At 37.2% G+C, this 23,511-nt stretch overlaps 1 protein-coding gene across 2 annotated transcripts in view; it reads left to right on the forward strand.

Annotated features, from left to right (window-relative positions):
• MED13 (mediator complex subunit 13) overlaps positions 1–23,511 on the forward strand; it is a 122,301-nt gene that overhangs the window by 58,774 nt on the left and 40,016 nt on the right. For both annotated transcript variants that reach the window (XR_010343345.1, XM_012445468.3), the window contains exons 10-13: positions 12,264–12,477; positions 14,821–14,902; positions 21,247–21,368; positions 23,405–23,495. Coding sequence is in view for 1 of the 2 variants with exons in the window: in XM_012445468.3 (XP_012300891.1) it covers positions 12,264–12,477; positions 14,821–14,902; positions 21,247–21,368; positions 23,405–23,495 (509 nt within the window). In the remaining variant the exon portion in view is untranslated. The remainder of the gene's footprint in view (positions 1–12,263; positions 12,478–14,820; positions 14,903–21,246; positions 21,369–23,404; positions 23,496–23,511) is intronic.

Here is a 23,511-nt window from a genome sequence, read left to right on the forward strand (position 1 = left end):
ATACCACAATTTTTTTTGTAACTAGTGACTGCTTTTTGGTTTTGCCCTTACTTTCTTAGTGAATATCTTTAGATCCCTGGGGGGTGGAGGGGTGGAGAGTGGGAGATAAACTTGGCATCCTTGTATTTCTAAAAATGACTTGATTTTTGCCCTCATGCTTGGATTGATAATTTGGCTACATGTTGGTTTCATAATTGAAAATCATTTCCCCTTTGAACTCATAGACATTGCTTTACTGTCTTCTAATATCCAGTGCTTCAGATGAAATGTGTAATATGAGTTTCATTCTTACTCATTTAAAAAGAACATGTGATCTCTTCTATGAGGCTTTTAGGGCTTTAGAAATTTCACAAGAATATGTGTAGGTATAATCTTTTTTCTAATCCTGTGCTGGGCATTTGAAGGGCTAACTCAGTTTGTAAGGCTTTTGTTCTGCCATTTGGAAATTTTTTCTTTTCTTTTCTTTTTTTTTTTTTTTTTTTTTTTGAGATGGAGTCTTTGCTCTTTGCCCAGGCTGGAGTACAGTAGTACAATCTCAGCTCACTGCAACCCTCCACCTCCCAGGTTCAAGCAGTTCTCTGCCTCAGCCTCCTGTGTAGCTAGCATTACAGGTACATGCCACCACGCCCAGCTAATTCTTTGTATTTTTAATAGAGATGGGGTTTCACCATCTTGGCCAGACTGGTCTTAAACTCCTGACCTCATGATCCACCTGCCTCGGCCTCCCAAAGTTGTGGGATTACAGGCATGAGCCACTGCACCCAGCCTGGAAATTCTCTTTCTTAGATAATACCATCTCCATTTAAAAAATTCTTTTTGAGACTTTCAGGATTCTGATGGTGCTCTGTTTTCTTAGGGGCTTCTCAACTTTCTTGAATTCTGAATTTTTGTTTCTCATGTTTTAAAAACATTATCAACTCTGATTTTTTTTTTTTTTTAAATAATATCCTCTTGTTTGATGTTCTATGATTTTTTTTTCTCTAGAATTTATTTCGGTTTTGGTCTTTACTTGGATTTTTCTTGTCATATCTCTGGTTGTTATTATTTATTTTTTTTGAGATGGAGTCTCATTCTGTCTCCTAGGCTGGAGTGCAGTGGCGTGATCTTGGCTCACTGCGATCTCCACCTCCTGGGTTCAAGCAATTCTCCTACCTCAGCCTCCCAAGTAGCTGGGACTATAGGTGTGTGCCACCATGCCTGGCTAATTTTTGTATTGTTAGTAGAGATGGGGTTTTACCATGTTGGCCAGATTGGTCTTGAACTCCTGACCTCAAGTGATCCGCCTACCTCTGCCTCCAAAGTGCTGGGATTACAGGTGTGAGCCACCGAGCCTGGCTGTTGTTGTTGTTGTGTGTGTATTCCTTTTTTTTTTTCCAAGACTGAGTCTCGCTCTGTTAAGTGCAGTGGTGCGATCTCAACTCAGTGCAACCTCTGCCTCCTGGGTTCAAGCGATTCTCTTGCCTCAGCCTCCCAAGTAGCTGGGAGTACAGGCACCTGCCACCAAGTCTGTCCAATTTTTGTATTTTTAGTAGAGGTGGGATTTCACCATGTTGGCCAGGCTGGTCTCAAACTCCTGACCTCAGGCTATCTGTCTGCCTTGGCCTTCCAAAGTGCTGGGATTATAGGCATGAGCCACCTTGCCTGGCCTGTCTGTACATGTTATAGAGTGACAGAATAGACTGATTGGAAATTTTGTATATAGGTATAGCTTGACTGGTGCTCCTTGCTCATTCAGTAAATAGTATGTAATGTGTATGTCAGATACTTCAATTTATGATAACTGGATCGGGAATTTTTGGAAGGGAAGGTAACCATTCCTAAAATTTCAGAATGAAGAGGATGTTAAACTTATTTTCACCAGGTAGTTTATTCATTTTCCTTAAAAAGGAACCTTTCTTGTTGCCCCATTTTCAGCTTTTTTTCTCATTTGTGTTTTTCTTCTGCTTCCTGCCCCTTCTCCTTTTTCTTTTTCCCTCCTCCTCCTCTTTTTTCACTGCTCCTTGCAGAACAGGGCTACCCCCATAGGCAGTGTAACCAAAGTAACCTTTTTTTTCATTTCTGTCTAGAGATGAAAGTCCAGTTTTTTTTTTCTAACTTTTCCAGGCAGTTAGACTCCTATTGTTTATATGATTGGGCTATATAATCCTTTCTTTTGCATATTCTAGGCTGTGAACTTTTTCTGCTGTATTTTATCTTATTTTGAGCTTCCCTGAGACTTAGTGAAACATCTTGTCCATTTATAGCCTCTCTCTCATTTTTCCTACTGTTAGAGATGTATTCTCTTTTAAAATGCCTAGCTGAGTGCTGTGGTTTAGTCGAGAGGATTGCTTGATTGCAGGAGTGCCGGGCTACTGTGCACTATGCCAGTTGAGTGTCTGCATCAAGTTTAGCATCAGTATGGTGACCTGCAGGTTGCCTGAGGACAGATGAACCAGCCTAGGCTGGAAATGGAGCAGGTCAAAACTCCTATGCTGATAGTGGTGGGATTGCACCTGTGAATAGCCACTGTACTCCAGCCTGGGAAGCAGTGAGACCCTGTCTCTTAAAAAATAATAGTAAATTAAAATGCTTTTATTGTCATTTTAGCAGATAAGTCCCATGCTTCTGGCCCTTTTAATCTAAAAGCATTTCAGTATTATTTTATTTTATTTATTTATTTTGAGACAGTTTCACTGTATCACCCAGGCTGAAGCGCAGTGGTGTAGTCTTGGCTCACTGAAACTTCCGCCTCCCAGGTTCACACAATTCTTATGTCTCAGCCTCGGAAACAGCTGGAATTACAGGCATGTGCCACTACAACCAGTTAATTTTTGTATTTTTAGTAAAGAACAAGTTTCACCATGTTGGCCAGGCTGGTCTTGAACTGCTGACCTTAAGTGATCAGTCCGCCTCAGCCTCCCAAAGTGCTGGGATTACGGACATGAACCACCGTGCCCAGCCATAATTTTATTTTTAATTAAAATTAATCTGGATTTTAAATTGATAGATAATCAGTATACTCTTAGGGATTATGGAAGACAGTGAGCTTACTTAATAGCAGATCTCTTGAAAGTAAATGATGTCTTAGGGTCAGGCACAGTGGCTCACACTTGTAATCCCAGCACTTTGGGAGCCCAGACGGGTAGATCACCTAAGGTCAGGAGTTCGAGACCAGCCTGGCCAACATGGTGAAACCCTGTCTCTACTAAAAATACAAAATTAGCTGGGCATGGTGGCATGCACCTGTAATCCCAGCTACTCAGGAGGCTGAGGCAGGAGAACTGCTTGAACCTGGGAGGTGGAGGTTGGAGTGAGCCAAGACTGCTCCATTGCACTCCAGCCTGGGTGACAGAGAGAGATTCTGTCTCAAAAAAAAAAAAAAAAGTCTTAGATGTCTTAGAAACAAGGCTTAAAAGATCTTAATCTTACGCTTGTTAAATGTAATATAAATCTAAGCCAGCCTCAGCTCTTGCCTGAGATTACTAGTCTCCTTGTTTCTATTCTATGTGTATTCTCTACACAGCAGTGAGGGTAATCATTGCAAGTAAAATATTGCGTTACTTTTTTGCTTAAATCCCTCCCATAGTTTCCCTTAGAATAAAATTCACACCCTTTCTCCTGATCTGTAAGATTGTATGCAGTCTCTTGCCTGCCTACTACTTCACCCATGTTAACCTACTGGTATCCTGTTTTCTCCTGATTTAGCTACACCAGCATCCTTGATAAATTATTTAAACAGCCAAGCTCATTCCTCATGGCCTTTTAGAATTGTGTTATAAAGAGGAGGAACTGCTCATCCCTTCTTATCATTCAGTGCTGCTCAAAAGTTATTTTCTCAGGGAGGTTTTTCCTGACCATTTAAACTATAGTTTTTCTTCTCTCTCCCAAATCACTGCCTTATCCTGTACACTGCTTTTAATTTCTCCTTAGCATATATCTGAAATTATATTATGTATTTGCTAATGGTCTTTTCCCTATTAGAATGTAAGCTCTATGAGGGCAAGGACTCTGTCTTGTTTACTGCTATATTCCTCTATCATAAATACACATGACCCTTTAGAACAATTCTAGGCACACAACAGAAATTCAGCAGATGTTTGGGTGAATGAAATGACAGTGCGGCCCTAAAATACTATTTTAAAACTTATTTTCTTTCCAGGTTATATTTTCTTAGTTATTGTGTGTAAAAATGTGGTGGTATGAATTTTTTGGGTTTTGAAAACTTTAATAGTGAGTTTTTTTGGGTACATTGTATTCGTAAGATCTGTGAATTCTAGCCATAACTTTAAATAAGTGTATTGGCTGCTCATGTACATGACTATCTGTAAGTAAAATGAAGGTCTCTTAGAAGTTAATACAGTTTGACCTTAAAATCCGTTCTAAAATTATTTGACATTTTTGTCATTAAATAAGAACGAGAAGGAGGAAACATAATATAGAAAACTAGCATGAGGGGTAGAGTGGTACTGGATTGTGATTATATAAGTTAAGGAAATAATTTGCTTTGCCTATTCCTTGCCACCATTTTTTTTTTTTGCCTTAATTGACAAGGAAAAAAAGTTTAATAAAAGGGTTTTAATTTGAATTCTATGTCTTATGTGAGTGTTGTTTTGGTTATACTGGTTACTGAAATGTGTATTGTGTCACTATTCACTTTTTTTTTGAGATGGAGTTTTGCTCTTGTTGCTTGGGCTAGAGTGCAATGGCACAGTCTTGGCTCACTGCAGCCTCTGCCTCCTGGGTTCAAGCAATTCTTCTGCCTCTGCCTTCCAAGTAGCTGAGATTACAGGCATGTACCTGGCTAATTTTATTAGTAGAGGCAGGGTTTCACCATGTTGGTCAGGCTGGTCTTGCCAACTCCTGACCTCAGAGTCCACCCACCTGGGCCTCCCAAAGTGCTGGGATTACAGTCGTGAGCCACCGTGCCTGGCCACAATTCAATTTTAGATATAAGCCTTGTTTTTATAGTATGATAATAGATGAGTTGATATGGTAAATATCCCAGAAGGTGAACCATCAGAGGCTTAGCTGCTGTGTGAACTTAAGAAGCATTCATGGAATATAATTGTTCTATACTTGGTAGGTTAGAAGTTTGATTTTTAAAATAATCATCTGGATGGGCTGGGCACGGTGGCTTACGCCTGTAATCCCAGCACTTTGGGAGGTGCGCAGGTCATGAGATCAAGACCATCCTGGCCAACATGGTAAAACCCCGTCTCTACTAAAAATATAAAAATTAGCTGGGCGTGGTGGCACACGTCTGTAGTCCCAGCTACTCAGGAGGCTGAGCCAGGAAAATCGCTTGAACCCAGGAGGCGGAGGTTGCAGTGAGCCTGGAGACAAAGTGAGACTCTGTCTCAAAAAAAAAACACAACCAAACAAATCATTTGGATGGTTCTGACCTTTTCCTGGAATTACTGTTTTGTGTAGTATTTCCCAACTGGGGCAATTTTATATCCCTCCAGCCCCATCTCCAGGTAACATTTGCCAATGTATAGAAACATTTTTGGTTATCAACTTGGGGTATGCTATTGGCACCTTGTAAGCAGAAATTAGAGATGCTGCTAAATATCTTACAGTGCACAGGATAATCTCCCATAACAAAAAAATATCCAGCTCAAAGTGTTAAAAGTATTGAGGTGCTTTAATGAATAATTTGCAAGAGAAATTTGAACTCTAAAGTAATAGTTATTAGAAAGATCAAGAATGTTTACTGATTGACTTCATGGGGGAGATTTCCCATACATTTTAGTCTCGTTCTCTTGACCTCGTGATCCACTCACCTCGGTCTCCTAAAGTGCTGGGATTACAGGCCTGAGCCACCGTGCTCAGCCTTGATGGCATTTAAACAACCTTCTTAAATTCTTTCTAGAAGCACTTATAATTTTAAAGATGTAATATGATCAAACACCTTTTTAGTCATAGAGTAATCCATTCAGAAGCCTAGTTTGTTTGTATTAGTAAATTGGTGAATTTTTATCACCTAGTCATTGTAAATACCTATTTTTTTCCTCATTTAAGTTTTGAATGTGCCGTTAAATGTTTAGCAATTAATTTTAATGAAGTTATTTAGAGGGCTGTTGCAAGTCCTCTGCATTCTGTATCTCTTCTTAGGAATATTATCTCTCTTTTTAAGTTCATATTCTTCAAAGGTATATTATTTTTTTATCAGTTTGAATAAAACTGAAGTTGCTCTTATGGAGGATGCTTTGGGGCACTGTTGGTGTATAAAATAAATTTACTCTTGACCATAAATTAAATTGTAGTCTAATGGAAAAATAACATATTATCTGATACAGTTGTAAATAAAATATAGTACAGACCCAGAGTGGGGAGTAATTTAATTCCATTTATGAAGATCCAGCAGCTTTATGTAGTTTGGTATGGTTAGATTACAGGGATGCTCCTTAGTAGTTTGGTATGTCATGATGAGAAATGATTCCTGAAAAGCGTAGGGCTATAGAATGAAATAGAATGATATTCCTAAGTTTCTATATTATCTTGAGATCATGGAGTGACTGTTGCAAGTATTGAGTGAGATAAAATAACATGTTTTGGAAAATAAGGATTTTGGAAAAACTAACCAAGTAATGTTATTGAAAGGTTGCTTGAAATGAAAAGATACGTCTGTATGAAAGGAGATCAGTTTGGACATGTTTGAAGAGCTCATGCAAAAATGATGTGAGGCTGACACTAGGAAATTAGAAGCAGCAGGGATGTATGAATGTTACATATGCTGTGGAATGTATTTTGAAGAACTTTGCAGTCAGTTGAATAGTAAAGTAGGGGAATAACAGAGTTTAAGGCCAAGCATATTTAGTTCATGAGGTGTAAAGATGAGAAAGAATAGGTTTGAAAGTGTCTCTATCATTCTTTTTTTTTCTTCCTACCCACTTTAGGCTAAATCTTACCAAACTTAATTTTTCTGATTTTTTTTTAAAGTAGCATTTCTGAATGGAAGTACCTTGATACCTTATGAAAGTAAGGTCTTGCTAAATAAGGAACGTCTGACTAATTAATAATAGCATATCCACTAAAATAAGCAAAGGTAATCTATATAGGCTGATATAGGAAGAGCTCTAGATAGATTAGGAACAAAGTACATATGTGCAAACATATATGCTGGCATATAGATAGGGTTTTTTCCACCTTTATTTGATGATAGAAATAGTCTGTTATCTTGAAGGAGAGAGATTGAGTTACTTGGGCTTTTCATCGATCTCTTTTTATACCACATGACTTTAGCTATGTGCATGTAATGTGAGTATATTGTAAAAATGTGAATTCAGTTTGAGGTGCCTGCTGAGAGATTCCATCAGGCAGTTGGGATCATGTCTGAAATTTAATAGAAGGGACTGTTAATAACCCAGTTAGAGTAGATATACAATGCAAAAGGACAAGAATGCATCAGTAGAAATAAAGAACTAGTTGATTTATAATAGTGGAATGTTTATAGGTGCTTGCCTTCATAGAAAATTACAGTAGGAGAAATTCAAAGCTTTGTTTTACTTATGTTAAGTGAAACTCCATTTTCTGTTTGGTATAAGTAAGTGTTTCCGTTAATTGCTGTTGAAAGGTGGCACTGTCCATAATAGTGGGTTAGTGAAAGAGAGCAATACTCTTGATTTTTATTTTTTCTTTTTTTAAGAGAGAGGATCTTGCTCTGTTACCCAGGCTATGGTGCAGTGGCACGATCATGGCTCACTACAGCCTTGAACTCCTGGGCTCAAGCGATCCATCCTCCTTAGCCTCCCAAGAAGCCGAGACTACAGGCATACAACAATGCTCGGCTAATTGAAAACATTTTTTTTTGTAGAGACGGGATCTCGCTATGTTGTTCAGGCTGGTCTTGAACTCCTGGTCTCCAGTGGTGCTACTACTTCAGCTTCCCAAAGCACTGGGATTACAGATGTGAGCCACTGCACCAGGCCCTCTTGATTTTTCTAATCAGCAGTTTTAGGTGGTGACAGCTACTTAACTAGTATGGAGTAACAGAATTTATCATTTCAAAGTACTTTTTTATTCTTAGACTTTCATGCGCAGCAGTTTTATGTTTAACTTTCAGTTGAGTTTTTTAAAAGTAAAATTCCTTTTCTAATTTGTTAGAATTTACTTGCAGGGAAGGAGAGATTGGAGTGGAACATAGCGTAATCCATATGTAAGACATTTGTGGCAAATATATATATCCTTTTCTGGTTTCTGATTCTTTTTAGTTTCTCTATTAGTTAATGATAGTATGTATTTCAGAATAGAGGCTAAGAATTGTATAAATTTTAAAGATCGCGAAATTTCTGGCAAGAAACATAACTTTTTTTCACGGGTTTAGCAGTTAGTTTTAGAAGATTTTATCATTGTTTAGTCTGCTATTCTGATTCAGAGGGAAACCTTTCTAAACCCTGAGCAAAGAAAGAACTGTATTTGAGCATAGTTCTTTACATGTTTTATTCTCTAGCCAAAGTATATCAGGATATCTTAACTATGATGTTCATCAACAGAACTAACTCCTATGTTGTAATTAGTAATATACCAGATATGTATGTATAGTTACAGAATGCATTATTTGATCTCTAAAAGGTAGTTCTGAATGCCTTTGTTTCACAGAAAGTCTGTGATGAAATAAACTTGTTTTGTTTTTACTAGTATGTACTAGTAAATCTTTATGTACTCTAAATCTTTTAAGTCTTCTTTTTTTGCTGTTTTATTTTAATGCAATAAAGCTTTCCTTTTGACCGTGACCTTGACTCAGTTTAAGGATTGATTCTGAATGTGGGAGACCGTAATAGAAAAAATACCCTTTAAAAAGTGGGAGATTTTAGGCTGGGCGCAGTGACTCACACCTGTAATCCCAGCACTTTGGGAGGCAAATACAGGAGGATCAGTTGAGCCCAGGAGTTCAAGACCAGCCTGGGCAATATAGGGAGATCTTATCTCTACAAAAAATTTAAAACTAGCCAAGTGTGGTGGTACATGCCTGTAGTCCCAGCTATTCAGAAAACTGAAGAGGGAGGATTCTTTGAGCTCTGGAGGTGAAGGTTACAGGGAGCTGAGACCACACCACTGCACTCCAGCCTGGATGACAGAGCAAGACCTTGTCTCAAAAAAAAAAAAAAAAATGAAAAAAAAGTAGTGTGGAGATTTTGACATTATTGCCTTCATTTGTTCCTTAATTTTCCTTCTATAGCTTACCTCCTTCTATAATTGCCGATCCTTAAATACTCTCATACCTCATCTGAAAGAATTTTTATTGAATAAAGGCATAACAGCATATGTTAACATGCCATGAGCCATGTTAAATTCTATATGAGTACATTTGAGGATAATATGTTATTGTCATAGTAAAAGGAAGGAGATGCAATTAATGAATAATTTAAATTTGCTTTGGGCCTTGTAATACTTCCTATTCATGACTGTACCTGATCCTTTCACAGTTTGTCTGTATGTAGCTTTATGTCTAATTGAAACTGTCTGTGTAGTTAATTATTTGGCTGTATGTGAAAGTTCATTTGAGGAAAGGAGAAGTTATTTGCATTCATAAAAGTGTATGATAATTGGAGTTTTTTATCTGGCATCTCTTAAAAGTAACAATTTTTAATTTTTTATCAGCTTTAAATATAGAAGAATGTATAATGTAAATGATTTATATTTTAAAATTTATTGTGTCTTGATACTCTTGAAATTGACTACATTTAAATTATTTGCACATGATGTCTGTGAGAATGATTCAATAAAATAACAAAAAGTCATATTTAGGTAATGCATTTGGTTTACTAATTTTTATTTTAATAGAGCCCTGTGCAGTAGAATTGGTCCTTTTAATAATGTTACTGCACAGTAGTCTAGCAACTACTTAATGTAAACATTGTGAAGGTTTTTACACTTCTGCAGGAGGACAACTTAATATGCAACACAGGGTTGTTTTATTTATCTCTACAGAGAGTAGTAGTGTCTTTCAGACTGGAGGAAGGGAGATTTCTTATACTTTCTTCCCTGAGAATAGTTATTTGAATATGAATACTTAAAATCTTTTCAGCTCTAACTTTGCCACTATGTGACCTTAGCAAAGCCCTTGATTTTACATAATTTCTACATCAAAGTCAGGGATAATACCCTTCATTTCCTATTATAAAAGATTATTTTAAGAAATAAGAAAAGTACATATCAAAGTAGCTAGAATTACTATTTTGAAAAGATTTGCATTAGTGAATATTTTGTAGACAATTCAGCCAGCGGTTACTTAGAGTCTAATGTGGTGAGGTAAAAAAAACTACACTTGAAAATCATCTGTTTATAGAATAGAACTATTCTAGTGATTAATTATAAAACATATCCCAATGACAGTATGTTAGCATTATGTTCCCACAGAAGAAAATTTTTGTATGCTTGGGATTTTAGTTTTTGGACTAAATCTAGGGCATATTTGGAGTAATAATGATATGTATTTGAATATTTTATAGCCTGTTTAGAAGTTAGTTTTTGTTTTGATGGCTTGTTTTGCCCTTAGTTTATAAGAGATCAAGTGCTGCTAGTGCTAGGCATTAGTGGATAGGTTAATGAGATATGATTTCCCTGTCCGTCAAAGAATTTACAATCTGCAAATACCTTCACTGCTCCCAGACCTTACATATCTTACAATTTTTGTCTCAGTACTCAGTATAGATAAGCACTGGCATTGGTACTTTCTAGTATGTAAAAATTGTTCGTTTCAAAGTATACTGTATTTTAGTAGTACTAATGCACAAACATCTCAGTCTATGACTTTTAGATTTCATTTATTCATTACCAAGTATTATGGTATGTACCATACCATAATATTATGTACCAGGCACTCTAGGCATCTGTGCTAAATCAGTGAACAAAGATAAGATCCCTGTCCTTGTAGAGCTTTTATATTCTAGTGTGAGTGACAGTCAACTATGAACATAATAAATTATGCAATGTGTTAAAAGATAAGTGCTATGGAGGAAAATAGAGCAGGGTAAGGGGGATTATTATTGAGGCAAGTGGGCATATTGCTATTGAATAAGGTAATTATGGTCTCATAGAGAGGTGACATTAAAACAAAGACTTTAAGGAAGTGAGTGAGTTGGCCATGCAGTTATTTGGAAGAATATTCCCAATAAAAGAAATAGCCAGGAATGGGTCTAGAACCCATTGAGGAACCTAAAGGAAGCCCTTGGAAGCAGTATAAGAGAGGACTAGAATCATAGAAGATGCATTTGGAGAGGAGAACAAGATGATGGAAGGTTTTCATAGGATGGTATAAGGACTTTGGTTTTTTCTTGGAGTGAAATAGTCATTACAAGATTCTGGACGTGATCTGACTAGAAGCTTGGCTGCTAGCTACTGACAGCTTGAGAACATTAGCTTTGTAAACGGACTTTAAGAGTCTAAACGTGTCTTATACAAACCAGAAGCTAGTGATTCTGTGTTCATGCCCACCAAGCAGTCGGGTCTTCAGAGAGAGAAAAGTCCTGATTCTTTCCAGGGTTCTCTGGTACAGATCAGCTTGCTTCTTGTGGCTTCCCTCTTTCGTCCTTAGATTTCAGCCTTCTATAGTCTGTTAGTTTCCACTTAGTTCATCTTTCTAACTTCATTGTTGTCTTCTGTCTTGTTCTGTCATCTCTTGTCATTTTATTGGTTATTTTAGAAGAGTAAAGAAAAGGATTTTTTAGTCACTGTGTTGAACCAGAAGACTAATTAAACTTAAAAATTGATGTACCAATGTGATTAGAAAAGAACTCTGAGATACTTGCACTGAAACTTCACTTTCCCTTGTGAAACATCTTGCCAGGATTAATAGTAATAATGTTATTTTCATGAACCACAAATCAGCCCTTCAAAAATTTGAAACTTAAAGTCTATCTATTCATGGCAGTAAAACAATGCATAATCATTTTCATTGTATAAATTGTTTTAAAAGTATCTTACCTCACTATAAAGCCACCACTTTGAGTCACTGTACTGGAGCAGTTTAGATTTAAGAGCCCGTTTCAGGGAATGGATTTGGACAATATAATGTGCTTAAGAACTTGAGAACGATGAATTACCTAAAGACAACATATTTTGATAGATCACATAGTTAGGAAACTTGGATTTTAGCCTCATTTCTCTATGGCTAAATTTGAGACTTTAATACATTATTTAATATTTCCATGCCTCTTCATTTGTGAAATAAGGGATTGCAGGTTAGATAATCTTTAAGTAAATATAAAAACCTTATGATACTTGTTTTGGACATTTTTAATACTTATGTGGATAATTTTTTTTTAATTTTTTTTATGCAGGTTAATGGTGCAATGTAAGAAACCTTTAAAAGTTTCTGATGAATTAGTGCAGCAATATCAAATTAAAAATCAGTATCTTTCAGCAGTAGCATCTGATGCAGAACAAGAACCTAAAATTGATCCATATGCATTTGTTGAAGGAGATGAGGAATTCCTTTTTCCTGATAAAAAAGATAGACAAAATAGTGAGAGAGAAGCTGGAAAAAAACACAAGGTAAGAGAAATCACAGTACACCAAAGGTTCACTGTTGATTTTGTAGCCCTGAATATAGTAACACACTTAGTACCACACTTATCTCACTTATTTTGTCTTAGAATAGAAAGAGTAATCATTTATTTAGAAAAATGTATTTTTGGCTAGGTGCAGTGGCTCATGCCTGTAATCCTAGCACTTTGGGAGGCCGAGGAAGGCAGATCACCTGAGGTCAGGATTTTGAGAGCAGCCTAGCCAACATAGTGAACCCATCTCTAATAAAAATACAAAACTTAGCCGGGTATGGTGGCATGCACCTGTAATCTCAGTTATTCAGGAGACTGAGGCAGGAGAATTGCTTGAACCCAAGAGGCTGAAATTGCAGTGAGCCAAGATCAGGACACTTCTTCAAAAGAAAAAAAGAAAAACACACTTTTTTTAAATGAGTAAATCAAGCACATGGTACCAGTTATACCTGGTCTGTGATAATGAAAAGATTTTGTTGTTTACAAATACCATTATACATTACTGAGTTTAAAGACTGTGATATTTCTGAATATGTGATTCAGGAACTTACAGTGCACCTAAAAGTAAAAATGAAGTGCAAGATAATAGTTATTAGATTAAAAATTTAAAAATCAAATAGAATAACTCTGCTACACAAGAATTTTGTCTTAAATACAAAATATGAAAATGGGCCAGGCACAGTGGCTCACACCTGTAATCCCAGCACTTTGGGAGACCAAGGTGGGTGGATCACAAGGTCAGGAGTTTGAGACCAGCCTCGCCAAGATGGTCAAACCCTGTCCCCACTAAAACTACAAAAATTAACTGGGCGCTGTGGCGGACACCTGTAATCCCAGCTGCTTAGGAGGCTCAGGCAGGAGAATTGCTTGAACTAGGGAGGCGGGGGTTGGAGTGAGCCAAAATTGTGCCACTGCACTCCAACCTGGTGACAGAGCAAGACTCTTATCTAAAAAGAAAAAAAGAAAATTGAAATCTGTAGAGTTATGAAAAAGATGCAAAAATATGTTTTTTTGTTTTTTTTTGTTGTTGTTGTTTTTTCCTGAGATGGAGTTTCGCTCTTGTTGCCCAGGCTGCAGTGCAATGGCGCAATCTTGGCTCACTGCAAACTCTACCTTCCTGGTTCAAGTGATTCTCCCGCCTCAGCTTCCCAAGTAGCTGGGATTACAGGCATGTGCCACCATGGTCAGCTAATTTTGTATTTTTAATAGAGATGGGTTTTTTCCGTGTTGGTCAGGCTGGTCTTGAACTCCCTACCTCAGGTGATCTGCCCATCTCAGCCTCCCAAAGTTCTGGGATTACAGGTGTGAACCACCACGACTGGCCCTCAATAATATGTTTAATACAAAGAATTAATTTCACAAAGTTTTACTTAGCCCTGCTATGTGCCAGGTACTTGAAATTTTGTCTTTTTGGAAGTGTGAGAGGAGTGGTAGCTGAGAAAACTGCAAGTATAATAGAACATGAATTGGCCCGGAGCAGTGGCTCACGCTTGTTATCCCAGCACCTTGGGAGGCTGAGGCGGGTGGATTACCTGAGGTCAGGAGTTTGAGATCAGCCTGCTAACATGGTAAAACCCCATCTCTACTAAAAATACAAAAATTAGCCAGGCGTGGTGGTGCATGCCTGTGATTCCAGCTACTCCAGGGAATGAGGCAGGAGAATCTTGAACCTGAGAGGCCGTGGTTATGGTGCCAAGATTGCACCACTGCACTACAGCCTGGGCGACAGAATGAGAATCTGTCTCAAAAAAATAAAAAAAGAGAAAAGAAAAAAGAAAGAACATGGAGTTTGGAGTTTGACAGATTTAGGATAAAATTCACCTCTCACTACTTAGCCGTATTTTCTGGGCCCATTAGAGTCTCTACTTTTTTTGTCTATAGGGTAAGCATACTACAGGCACAGTGGTTCATGCCTGTAATCCCAATACTTTGGGAGGCTGAGGCAGGCAGGTCATGAGGTCTAGAGATCAAGCCCATCCTGGCCAACATGGCGAAACCCTGTCTCAACTAAAAATACAAAATTAGCTGGGCATGGTAGTGCGTGCCTTTAGTCCCAGCTACTTGGGAGGCTGAGGCAGGTTTGAACCTGGGAGGCGGAGGTTGCAGTAAGCTGAGATAGCGCCACTGCACTCCAGCCTGGTGACAGAGCAAGACTCCATCTTAACAAAAAAAAAAAAAAAGATAAGCATACTACTTACTTGTTAACTATAAGAATTGGGGATAATGTATGTTAAACACTTAGCAGGATGCCTGCTTGACACATAACCACTCAGTAATTGGCAGATTTTATTGTTGGTAAATTATGTATTTCAGCCTAACATGCAGTATTTGTTTGCAGGTAGAAGATGGGACATCTAGTGTAACAGTGTTATCACATGAAGAAGATGCTATGTCATTATTTAGTCCCTCTATCAAGCAAGGTAAAAACCTTTATTTCTTAATCAAAATACTGTGTTCCAGGATTGTTACTACAAACTAATCTAATATTGTTGGACTTCTAATATTCCTTTTTGTATAATTTATTATATTTCATAAAAAGAATTCTTTCTTAAATGGTAGATTTATTGGTTATCTTTTATTGGAAGAAGCAAGTTCAGGTGATAGAATTGAATTGTTGCAACCTGTGTTTGCAGGTTGTGTTTTGAATTGTTGCAACCTGTTTCTTATTTTTACATATAAAATTAGTTTTCCATTAAAAATTCAGTTTTATGTAGTAGATTTCCCACACCCTCCTACTGGGAATTATGTGAAAGGAAATAAAAGAATGAAGGTACATGTTGAATGGAAAGTGATTGAGAAAAAGCTATTGTTATACTATGCCAAGGGTATAGTTATACTATCCAGGAAAAACACACTTGAAAAAAAACAGGAGAAAGATACAGATGTCCAGTTGGTTGACAGTAAAGCGTTACATTATAATAACTCCAAGTATTTGCTCTCTGAAGATTTGACACTACTTTGAAGCCTGTAGCTCTGGGGATACAATTAGGAGACTATAAATTCTCCTCATACCTGTCTCCATTGTTTCAATTATATTTGAAAAATAAGTCCAGGCATGGTGGCTCACACCTGTAATCCCAGTACTTTGGGAGGCCAAGGTGGGCGGATCAGGAGGTCAGGAGATTGAGACCATCCTGGCTGACATGGTAAAACCCCGTCTCTACTAAAAAAACAAAAAACAAACAAACAAAAATTAGCCAGGCATGGTGGTGCATGTCTGTAGTGCCAGCTACTCAGGAGGCTGAGGCAGGAGAATTGCATGAACCTGGAAGGTAGAAGTTGTGGTGAGCAAAGATGGGCCAGGCATGGTGGCTTACACTTGTAATCCTAGGACTTTGGGCGGCTGAGACGGGTGGATCACCTGAGATCAGGAGTTCGAGACCGGCCTGGCCAACATGGTGAAACCCTGTCTCTACTAAAAATACAAAAATTAGCCAGTCATGGTGGCAGGCGCCTGTATCCCAGCTACTTGGGAGACTGAGGCAGGAGAATTGCTTGAACATAAGAGGCGGATGTTGCAGTGAGCTGAGATTGTGCCACTGCACTCCTGCCTTGGTGACAGAGCGAGACCCCATCTCAAAAAATAAATAAATAAAAATTGAAAAATGATTTAGAATAAGCTCAACTATGATTGTGTTGTGACATGGAATAAATGAGCAAAATGTTTTTTAAATAAGTTTTCACCTGTAAAATGAGATAAAGTCCTTTGGATCTAAAACCACAACTTCTAAATTAAACTTTACTGGAATTCTATTGTCATTTTCTTCCCACACACACAAGTTAAAAGAGCTGTTCTGAGACCACTAATTCAACAAATATTTAGCACCTGTTATGTGTAGGCACTGTTTGGGAGTTGGGGATACAGTGGTCAAGACTCCACTTTGAAAGTGTCTGGGCTGAGTACAATGGCTTACGCCTGTAATCCCAGCACTTTTGAAGGCCAAGGAGGGCAGATCACGAGGTCACGAGTTTGAGACCAGCCTGACCAACATGGTGAAACCCTGTCTCCACTAATACAAAAATTAGCTGGGTGTGGTGACACATGCCTGTAATTCTAGCTACTCAGGAGGCTGAGGCAGGAGAATTGCTTGAACCCGGGAGGTGGAGGTTACAGTGAGCCAAGATCTCGCCACTGCACTCCAGCCTGGGCAACAGAGCAAGACTCTGTTTCAAAAAAAGTGTCTGACTTAACTCCTTGTAAATGGAATAAAGAGACACAGTATAATAGTTCATTTATAAAACCCATTTAACTTTTAAAATAATTTTTTATATTTTAATTAAAATATAAATAATTAAATAATTAAATAATATAAATAATTAAATAATTAAATTAATATAATTTTTAAGTAAAAATTATATACATTTATGGTATACAACATGATTTGGGGTGTGTGTGTGTGTGTGTATACATATACCAAAATATATATATTTACATATTTTTTTTTTTACATTTTACTCATATTCTGTGCTACAGCACAATTAGAGTTGAGCTTATTCTAAATGATTTTTTCAATTATCATTTAAACAGTGGAGACTGGTATGAGGAGAATATAGTCTCCTATTCTGACCCCTATAACTATAAGCTTAAAAGTACTGTCAGGTCTTCAGTGAGCAAACACTTGGAATTATTGTGTGTGTGTGTGTGTGTGTGTGTGTGTGTGTGTTTGTGTATTTAGCCATACCACTATATATCCCACTATATATGTATTCCACTATATATATATATATGTATATATCTCACTATATGTATATAGTGGAATGGCTAAATCAAGCTATTTAACATATGCATTACCTTATATACTTAACTTTGTGTGTGTGTGTGGTGAGAACACTTAAAATCTACTCTCAGCAGTTTGGAAGTATACAATATGTTGTTGTTAATTAGTCACCACAATGTATAGCAAAATCCATTTAACTTTTGATGTGGGCAAAGTAAGTCATCTTCTGGTGTGTTTTTTTGATGACAAAGTTTTAATATTTGGAATAAATAGAGAGGGTTTCTGGATAACCAAAAATAAAAAAAAAAAATTCTATCTGATTTGGTCTAGGTAGCTTGGATATTCAACAATTTGGATTATTTGCCAAAGTGATCTACAGATTCAGAGCAATATCTATCAAAGTTCCAATGACATTTTTCACAGTAATAGAAGAAACAATCCTAAAATTTGTATAGAATCACAAAAGGCTCTGAATAGCTAAAGCGATCTTGAGCAAAAAGAATAAAATTGGTGGCATCATACTACCTGATTTGAAAATCTGCTGCAAGGCCAGGTATCATGGCCCATGCCTATAATCCTAATACTTTGGGAGGCCACAGTGGGAGGATTGCTTGAGGCCAGGAGTCCAAGACCACTCTGGCCAACATAGTGAGACCCTGTCAGTGTAAAAAAATACATAGCCTGGGGATGGTGGCTTATGTCTGTAATCGCAGCACTTCGAGAGGCCGAGGTGGGCGGATCACCTGAGGTCAGGAGTTTGAGACCAGCCTGGTCAATATGGCAAAACCCCATTTCTACTAAAAATACAAAATGAGCTGGGCGTGGTGGCGCATACATGTAATCCCAGCTACTTAGGAGGCTGAGGCAGGAGAGTTGCTTGAATCTGGGAGGCGGAGGTTGCAGTGAGCCAAGATTGCTCCATTTGAATCCAACCTAGGTGACAAAAGTGAAACTACATCTCCAATCAATCCATCAATCAAATTGTAAATATTTTAAAAATTAAAAAATAAAAATAGGCTCGGCATGGTAGCTCACGCCTGTAATCCCAGCACTTTGGGAGGCCAACGCAGGCAGATCACCTGAGGTCAGGAGTTTGAGAGCAGCCTGACCAACATGGAGAAACCCCATTTCTACTAAAAATACAAAAATTAGTTGAGTGTGGTGACATGTGGCTGTAATCCCAGCTACTTGGGAGGCTGCGGTAGGAAAATCGCTTTAACCTGGGAGATGGAGGTTGCAGTGAGCCAAGATCGCGCCATTGCACTCTAGCCTGGGCAACAAGAGCAAAACTCCATCTCAAAAAAAAAAAATGGGGGGAAATCTATTCTAAGTAAGACAGCATGGTACTGGCATAAGAAAAGACACATAGGCCAATGGAACAGAATAGAGAGCCCAGAAATAAATCCACCTATTTCTGGTCAACTGATTTCGACAGAGATGCTAAGGACTCCCAGTGGAGAAAGGACCGTCAGTTCAGTAAGTGGTGCTTAGAAAACTGGATATTCACATGCAGAAGAATGAAATTAGATCCTCATCTCACATCATATACAAAAATCAGCTCAAAATGCATTGACAACTTAAATCTAAGACCCGAAACTATAAAACTACTAAAAGAAAACTGGAGAAAAGCTCCATGACATTGATCTGGGAAAAGACTTTTTTGGATATGACCCCACAAGCACAGGCAGCAAAATGAGATTACATCAAACTAAAAAGCTTCTGCACAACAAAGGAAAAAATCCTCAGTGAAGAGACAAGCTATGGGAGAATATATTTATAAGCCGTATATTTGATAAGGGGTTAATATCCAAAATACATAAGGAACTCAATCAATAGCAAAAAAACAACCCAATTAAAAATTGAGTAAGGGACTTGATTAGATGTTTCTCAAAAAAAGACATACAAATGGGTAACAAGTATATGAAACAGTGCTAAACAACACTAATCATCAGAGAAATATAAATTAAAACCACAATGAGATATCACCTCATGCCTGTTACAATGGCTATTATCAAAAAGAGGAAAGCTGTGTTGGTAAGAACATAGAGAAATGGGAATCTTTGTTCACTGTTAGGGGAAAGATAAATGTGGTACAGCCATCATGGAAAACAGTATGGAGATTCTTCAGAAAATAGAACTGCATATGATCTAGCAGTCCCACTACTGGACATATATCGAGAGAATGTGAAGTCAGTATGTTAATACTGATATCTGCATTTCCATGTTCATTGCAGTATTATTCATAGTAGCCAAGATATGAAATCAACCTAAGTGCCCATCAGTGGATGACTAGATTACAAAAATGTGACATATGTACACCAGTGAAATACTGTTTGGCCTTAAAAAGGGAAGGGAATTCTGCTATTTGCGATAATGTGGATGAACCTGGAGAACATTATGCTACATGAAATAAGCCAGACACAGAAAGATAAATACTGTATGATCTTGCTTTCATGTGGAATCTAAAAAAACTGGACTCATGGAAGGAGAAAGTAAAATGGTGATTACCAGAGACTAGGAGTGGGAGGATTGGGGAGATGGCCAAAGTGGACAAAATTTCAGTTGGGAGGAATAAGTTGAAGAGATCTATTGTAAATTGTGGTTACTACAATTAACAATACTTTGTATATTTGAAAATTGAGAGTAGAATTTAAGTGTTTTCACGATAGAAAAATAAGTACCTGTATATGAGGTAATGAATATGTTAAGTAGCTTGATTTAGCCATTTCATAATACATACGTTAAAAAAAAAAAACCTCAGAAACAAATTGGGTTATTTGGCCTGCTTATCCTAGGGTATTCCCTGGGATATAGGAAACATATAAGCCCCTTCTTGTGCCTGTGATACAGCTTTCTCAAAATGTGAAACATATACTACATTCTGGAGTATCCCTGAGGTGGAGCTTCAAAATTTTGGTTTTTAATAAGTATCCTAGATGGATTTTTACTTAAAATTTCAAAGCTGCAGCTCTAGTGGATCTTTAGAACTGACACACAGAGACACTGGGAAAGTGACTTTTCTCTTTCTGAAAACGAGGATTATCTCAAGTCAGTTGACAGAGAATGATTTGGATAGTTATGCATCAAATTGTTTTTCTTGTGCAGGAATATATTGGGAGTTTAATTTTCATTGGAATTGGGATTATGTATTTGTTCCCCTAAAATGGGGCGGGAGGGAAGGAAAATAAAATTGTAGTACAGTAACTAAGAGGTAATATTTATCTAGTACTTAAGCACCTAGCAATGGGCAAAGCATGTTAACCTGTATTCTATTACATTTAATTCAGTTCTTGGTATTGAGGCACAGAGAGGTTAAGTAAGTTGTCGAGGGTCATACTGTTAGTGGTGGAGCTGGGATTCAGATTAAAGTCTGGGCCAAGAGTCACCTCTTAATCATTGTTCTTTTCTTCCTTTACATTTCAGAAAGAGAAAAACACAGGCTGGGTGAGGTGGCTCACACCTGTAATCCCAGCACTTTAGGAAGCAGAGGCAGGCAGATTGCTTGAGCCCAGGAGCTTAAGACCAGTTTGGGGAACATGGTAGAACCCCAACCTGAGAAAAAAAAAATTAACTGGTCATGGTGTCACATGCCTATAGTCTCAGCTACTGGGGAGTCTGAGGGGGGAGGATTGCTTGAGCCCAGGAGATCAAGGCTGCAGTGAGGTGTGATTGTGCCGCTGCATTCCAGCCTGGTGGTGACAGAGTGAGACACCATCTCAAAAAAAACTACGAATATGTGTGTGTATTTAATTCTCTTTTCCTAAATAGTATTTATATTTTTATTTGATATATTAATTACTCATGTAGAGTACTTAGCTATTTTATGGATTACCTGACTGTATAGTGAGCTTCCTGGAAAAGGTATAAGCCCCTTATACCTTTATAACATTTTTTCTATTAAAAACACTTTCTAGATTTTAAACAATAAATTACAGTTTCTTGTTGCATAATAGCCTTATGAACTTAAAGTTATATGTCTAATTTAAACAGAATAATACTTATTTGGTCAGTAGTAGCAGTTTTATTTTTCTGATTGACTTTTGTAGATGCTCCACGCCCTACTGGTCATGCCCGTCCTCCATCAACAAGTTTGATTTATGACTCAGACCTGGCTGTCTCTTATACTGATCTTGATAATCTCTTCAATTCTGATGAAGATGAACTAACAGTGAGTATCTCATTAATGAATAGGATTATAATTTGTTTTCCTTGATTTTATATATATTTTTTATTCTTTAGAAGTGATTTGTGAGTTTAATACTATGATTTAGCCCTGAACAATGAGAAATATTTTATAGTAAAATCTCATTGGTTTCTTTTTTAATCTCATGTTTGAGTAGTCTTGCCATAGTGTCACCTATAAACTTTGAGATTTTTGTTTCTCTTTTTGTTTTTACATTTGGGGAACACATGATTAACCTTAATCTGTATGTTCTATTTTGTATGTTCTATTTTGTGGTTTTAGGAAGCAGAATTATTTTCCTATTTGATTTTGTAGTTTGAGAAATGATCCTGGAATTTACTCATTCAAAGAACACATAAATAATTGACATTAAAGTTATTTGCTTTGTCAGTTTATTAAGGAATACCAGTTCTTTTGAATTTGTTTGACATCACAGCTATTATTATAAGACAGATACATGATATAACAATGAAAGAGGAAGAAAAAGTAATATTTGGTCTTTAACACCCATTTGCAGAGAAAGGTGAAGATAAAAGAAATTAAAGCTTAAAATGAGATTCCCTAGAATGTCAAGTCTCTGGCAAATTAATGAATTGGGTGCTGCATTATCATAAAAGGGAATTCCTTTTCATCTGCATAAAGGTAGCTTGGAAACTTCTATGGTACATTTGGTCTTTCTTTTCCTATATAATATGCATTTATTCCTCTCAGCATATATATCTATATATGTATATTTATGTATATGTGTGTGTGTACACACATACATATATATATACACACACACACACACACACACACACACACACACACACACACACATATGGCAGATACATAAACTTTTACTGTATATCCCATAGCGTAGTACATTTTAGGATACCCTTCACTAGGCAAATATATCCTTGAATGTTTTGACACATTCATACTTTCTATCTACTACCATTCATGTATCAGCTGTGGTTCCTCTGAGATAAAAAGGTTGTAGTCAGAATGTGGTCTGCATGGTAATATTTATCACAAACTGTCTAACAGAAGACATGGAACAAATGTTAGCTCTGAAAACATTGGTAATAGCTTGGAGATAGTAAAACTTGTTTGTTCAATGTACTAAAACTTAGTTAGGAACCCTATTGCTTTGTCATTAGATCTTCGGACGTTTGTACTTAGTTTTACCTGTTACAGTATTTTTATAGGAGTAAGGAGATTATTAAAACAAGGTAAAAGTATAAAGAGTTCAGAGAAGTGGGTGATTGAATATATAGGAAAAACACAAACTTTAATGTATTCAACTTAAGGAGACAAATGCTTTGCAAGTATCTTTTACTAAGAAGCATTTCTAATGTTAATTATAACTCCTTCTTATTGCAGATATTTTCTTATTTTTATTTATTTTATTTTATTTTGAGACAGAGTCTCACTCTGTTGCCCATGCTGAAGTGCAGTGGTGCAATCTGGCTCACTGCAACCTCTGCCTTTCAGGCTCAAGCAATTCTTGCACCTCAGCCTCCTGAAGTTCTTGTGCCTCAGCCTCCTGAGTAGCTGGAATTACAGACATGCCCCTCCACGCCCAGCTGATTTTTTGTATTTTTAGTACAGATGAGGTTTCACCATGTTGGCCAGGCTGGTCTCAAATTTCTGGCCTCAAATTGATCTGCCTGCCTCTGCCTCCCAAAGTGCTGGGATTTTAGGCGTGAGCTACCACGTCCAGCCTCTTATTTTGGGTTTTAATTTAAGATTAACCTTACTTGTGTGTATTTTGAAAGTATTGGTCATTTTCTTTGGAGGAACTTTTCCCTTTTAATTTGGAGGCTTACCAAATAAGTATTCAGAGAAACTAATCTGGAGTCAATGATTGTCTAAGAAATATTTTATATCTTTCAACACTAGTATGTATTTGGCTGTATCAAATTCAAAATATTACTTTTAATGAATGGGCTTTACTTTTAAGTTATATCTGAATGATTACTATTTTGAGATCACATTGGATGTAAAATTTTAGATAAATATGTGCTTTTTTTAAATAGCCTGGATCTAAAAAATCAGCGAATGGATCAGATGATAAAGCCAGCTGCAAGGAATCAAAGACAGGAAATCTGGACCCGTTATCTTGCATAAGTAAGCGTCCCACATC

This window comes from Aotus nancymaae, unplaced genomic scaffold (assembly GCF_030222135.1).
Source record: "Aotus nancymaae isolate 86718 unplaced genomic scaffold, 86718_ANA_hifiasm-v0.15.2.pri h1tg000018l, whole genome shotgun sequence".
Lineage (NCBI taxonomy): Eukaryota > Metazoa > Chordata > Mammalia > Primates > Aotidae > Aotus > Aotus nancymaae.